The sequence below is a fragment of the Rana temporaria genome, chromosome 3, assembly GCF_905171775.1.
Source record: "Rana temporaria chromosome 3, aRanTem1.1, whole genome shotgun sequence".
Classification (NCBI taxonomy): domain Eukaryota; kingdom Metazoa; phylum Chordata; class Amphibia; order Anura; family Ranidae; genus Rana; species Rana temporaria.
The window spans coordinates 471,570,477-471,575,069 of record NC_053491.1 but is presented as its reverse complement, the minus strand read 5'-3'; the positions used below and the strand labels follow the sequence as shown (position 1 = coordinate 471,575,069).

Genomic DNA, 4,593 nt, shown 5'->3' with positions numbered 1-4,593 from the left:
TGCACGGTGTGTTCTGTGTATGTTCTGTGTATGTACGGTGTGTTCTTTGTATGCGCGGTGTGTTCTATGTATGCACGGTGTGTTCTGTGTATGTTCTGTGTATGCACGGTGTGTTCTGTGTATGTTCTGTGTATGCAAGGTATGTTCTGTGTATGTTCTGTGTATGCACGGTATGTTTTGTGTATGCACTGTGTGTTCTGTGTGCTCTGTATGTATTGTGTGTGCTCTGTGTATAGTGTGTTCGGGTATTGGGAGCTGTGACAGCAGAGGATGGGCAGGTAAGGAGCTGGAGGGGTTTGCACCCCCCCAAATGTCTTTATCACCAGCCGCCACTGGGTTTCACACTTCAAATGTGTTAACTGGGTGTGTCAGAGTGGTGCGGATATCCACACAGTTGAGACTGGTATCAGAGGAGAACTTGAACCAGCAAGTCCTTAGGGGGTGCACTACACAAAAAAAAGCTGTTGTTATAACTTTGTTTCAATTTGTTAGTGTATCTAAATTTCTTAGTGCATCTAACACTCCCCACCTCCACACTGACAAAGCTGCTCTACAAAGGTGTCCTTGTCTATTCTTCATCCAGAGTGGGAGGCACTCTATTACAGGGGGTATGTTACTGGCCAGATCACCAGGTGAAAACAGAGGGGGGAAAAAAGCCTAAAGAAATAAAACTAATGCAACCACCACATCTAATGATTGGTAAGCTGCAATATATTACATTATTTATTTTAAGTTTAATAATGCTTTAAAGAAAAGTTAAATGTATCTTGTTAATGTATTATGCTAATATTAGGTGTTTACTTTCCAGATGATGCATATCAATTTATACAGGACATTAATGCTTCATTCAGACATTGGAGTGTGATCATTCTTGTCCCATCATTCTACACTGTTGTGTTCCTCGTGGCTCTTCCTCTCAATATCATGGCGATCGTCATGTTCCTGGTGAAGATGAAGGTCAGGAAGCCGGCAGTGGTCTACATGCTGAACCTCGCCATAGCAGATACCTTGCTTGTTATCATTCTGCCTTTTTATATTGTCTACAGATTCTTGGGAAATGACTGGATCTTCGGGGAAGGAATGTGTCGCTTTGTCACGGCAGCATATTACTGTAACATGTACTGCTCCGTCCTGCTCATGACAAGTATCAGTGTGGACCGTTTCCTGGCCGTAGTCTACCCGGTGCGGTCTCTCCCCTGGCGCACAGTGTCACGAGCCTGGCTGGTATGTGGTGCCATCTGGGTCATCTCATTGGCCAGCATTGTGCCTCTTCTCATAAGAGAACAAACCTGGGTATATTATAACATAGATATCATATTTTGCCATGATATTCAATACATTAGGTCTGATCCGGATTTCTATTTTGATTATTTGATCACTGTTATCTCACTTTTCTTTTTCTTACCATTATTCATCACAACTTTCTGTTACATTGGAATCATCCGCAGTCTCAGCAGATCACAATTTGATCGCACCCATAAGAGATCCCGAGCTATCCGTCTATCCGTGATTGTACTGAGTGTGTTTGTCCTTTGTTTTGGCCCCTCCAATGTCATCTATTTAATGCATTCTGTGCAGTTGTATAAGGATTATGATGTCTCTCTGTATATTCCCTACTTTGTCTCTTCCGGGATCAGCACCATCAACTGTTGTCTGGATCCTCTTATCTATTATTTTGCATCCTCTGAGTATAAGAGATACATCTACAGCTTTCTGCGCTGTAAGAAAGATTATCGCCCACCAGTAAAATAGAAGTCTACCCTTAACCCCTTGTCTACTGGGAAATATTACCCCCTTCCTGCCCAGGCCAATTCTCAGCTTTCAGTTCGCACTTTGAATGACAATTGTGCGGTCATGCAATGCTCTACCCATATTTTTATATATTTTTCACACAAATAGAGCTTTCTTTTGGTGGTATTTAATCACAGCTGGGCTTTTATTATTGAAGTTTTTTTATTTTGTTTTGCTAAACAATTTTTTTTTTATAGTTTGTTGTATAATTTTGCACACAGGTACATTTTCTTCTTCACTGATGTGCTCTGATGCGGCTGCACTGATGTGCATTGATAGGCTGCACTCATAGGCACTGACAAGGCTGCACTGATAGGAACTGATAGGTGTCACTCATAGGCACTGATGAGGCTACACTGATAGGTGGCACTGATGGGCATAGATAAGTGGCACTGATGGGCATTAATAGGTGGCACTGAAGGGCACTCATAGGTGGAACTGATAGTTGGCACTGATGGGCATTGATATGTGGCACTGAAGGGCACTCATAGGTGGAACTGATAGGTGGCACTGATGGGCATTGATAGGTGGCACTGAAGGGCACTCATAGGTGGAACTGATAGTTGGCACTGATGAGCAATGATTGGCACTAGTAGGTGACACTGATGAGGAAGTACTGATTGGCACTGACAGGCAGCATTGATAGGCACTAATAAGCACTAATATGTGACACTGATGAGGAAGCATTGGTTGGCAACACTGATGGGCATGTATTGGCAGCACTGGTAGGCACTGTTGGGACTGAACTGATCATCAAAACACTGATAATCTGTGCCCTGATTATCAGTGTAGCTGTCCCTTTAACTCAAGCCAGTTACCGCCTTTCTTCTCCCCTCCTCACGCTGACAGCATGAAGAAAGGAATGCCGATAACTGGCTTGTGTTTACAATGTGATCAGCTGTCATTGGACACAGCTGATCACATGGTAAAGGGCTGCTGTGATTGGGACTGTGAAAGGGCTCAGCAAGCACAGAGCGCGCTGCCCGTGTGCTGCAGGGGGCACAGAGGAAGTGCGATCATGGGAGGACATCCATGGACACCCTCCCATCAAAATAAGCCCATTTTTCAGCTATAGCATGGGCGGGAACTGGTTAAACACAAAGAGCAGCAACCAGAGAGGATCAGAGGAGACTTAAAGTGATTTTAAAGGTTTGTTAAAAAAAAATAACAAACATGCTATACTTGCTCCCTCTGTGCAGTTGGTTTTTCACAGAGCAGCCCCGATCCTCCTCTTCTCAGGTCCCTCTTTGCCACTCCTAGCCCCTCCCTTCTTTGGGCGCCCCTCAGCCAGCAGCTTGCTACAGGGGGAACCCAAGTCATGTCAGAGCTCCGTGTATCCATTTAGACACGGAGCCCTGACCTGGTCCTCTCTCTCCACTGATTGTCTGACTGACTTTTATTGACAGCCACAGGAGCCAATGGCACCAATGTTGTATCTCAGCCAATCAGGAGGAGTGTACTGGATGTGGACATCACTGGAGAGAGATGGGGCTCAGGTAGGTAATTAGGGGGGTGCATAGAATGCATTAAGATAAAAAAAACTTCTGCCTTTACAATTCCTTTAATCCACTCAACTCAATAAGAGTGGAAGAGTTAAAATAACTCTGCTCCTTATTTTATCTCACAGTTATTTCCATGAAAAAAATTATCAAATAACTTACATGTCACTAAGATATGTAATACCTAAAAATAAATCTGTAATATCTAAAGGTCTCTTTTACTACCCTTATAAATAAAGCTTTTACAAAAAATGACCCCAGTCCTAGCTTCTGAAGCTCATTGGAGGTGAGAGTGATGTCACTGGTGGTGTTGGTGATGTCACTGTTCCTCCTGGAAAATACGCTCCAGCTCATTGCATTGTTCAGTTGGCGGCATGATGACGTCACCTCACACTACCTGAAGGGTTGGAAACCGGGAGGGACGAGGTATGGGCGGCTCTAAAGTGAATTTGGTGCAGCAATTGCAAAAAAAAGGCCTTTATCACTCAAAGGTCTATTTATAAAAAAAAATCTGTGGACGAGTGTGTCAATATTTCACACAGCCATCATGGATAATGTGTCTAACATGTTTTATTTCTTATGATCATCGGCTCTATCTAGTGGCCAGAATGTGATACTTCATAACAAAAGTATTTCGGAAAAATACTCCGTTGTGACCACTAGATGGAGCTGTCGATCACAGGAAATAAACACTTTAGGCAAATTATGAGGATTATTTATGATGGCTGTGTGAATTATTGACACATTAGCACAGAGATTTTTATTTTTTTAATAGTCCCCTAAAGCTGGCCTCACATTATGCAATTTCCTTATTCAATTTCCTTTCTATTTACCTTCATCTATGTAGTACAAGGGCCTGCCTGAAATTGAAAGTGTTTAGGTGTGACCTCGTTTTAAAGTAAAACCTTGGTTTGAGAGCGTTTTGCAAGACAAGCTATTTTTTTAGATACATTTTGACTTGATATACAAGCGATGTCTTGATATACAAGTAATGTGAAGTCATAACTCTATAAAAGAGAAGAGAGGCGCCTCCAAATGGAGCAAAATGGTTACATTTCATGAAGGTACAACATTTAGCATCTCATATCCTCCCAACTCATCATCCTCCGCACCACAATTGACGTCATCCCTTCCACTCTGGGCTCCAAGAGTGCTTCAATCCTCGCTTTCAGATCGCTCTACTGCAGGGTAGTCTTGCCGGTGACGATTGTAGACTGACAGCAGTGAGAGCCGACGGTGCGGGGGATGGTCTATGTGGACAGCTTTACCCTGGATGCCTGCATGCTTAGATGTGCCTATTTTA

General features: G+C 43.1%; 1 protein-coding gene across 1 annotated transcript; it reads left to right on the top strand.

Moving 5' to 3' along the window:
- The first annotated feature begins 850 nt into the window (after window positions 1-850).
- On the top strand, window positions 851-1,837 carry LOC120930987 (proteinase-activated receptor 1-like). The gene has a single exon (XM_040342117.1). The coding sequence runs from the start codon at window positions 925-927 to the stop codon at window positions 1,750-1,752; it is 828 nt and encodes a 275-aa protein (XP_040198051.1). The 5' UTR covers window positions 851-924; the 3' UTR covers window positions 1,753-1,837.
- The last annotated feature ends 2,756 nt before the right edge of the window (window positions 1,838-4,593 follow it).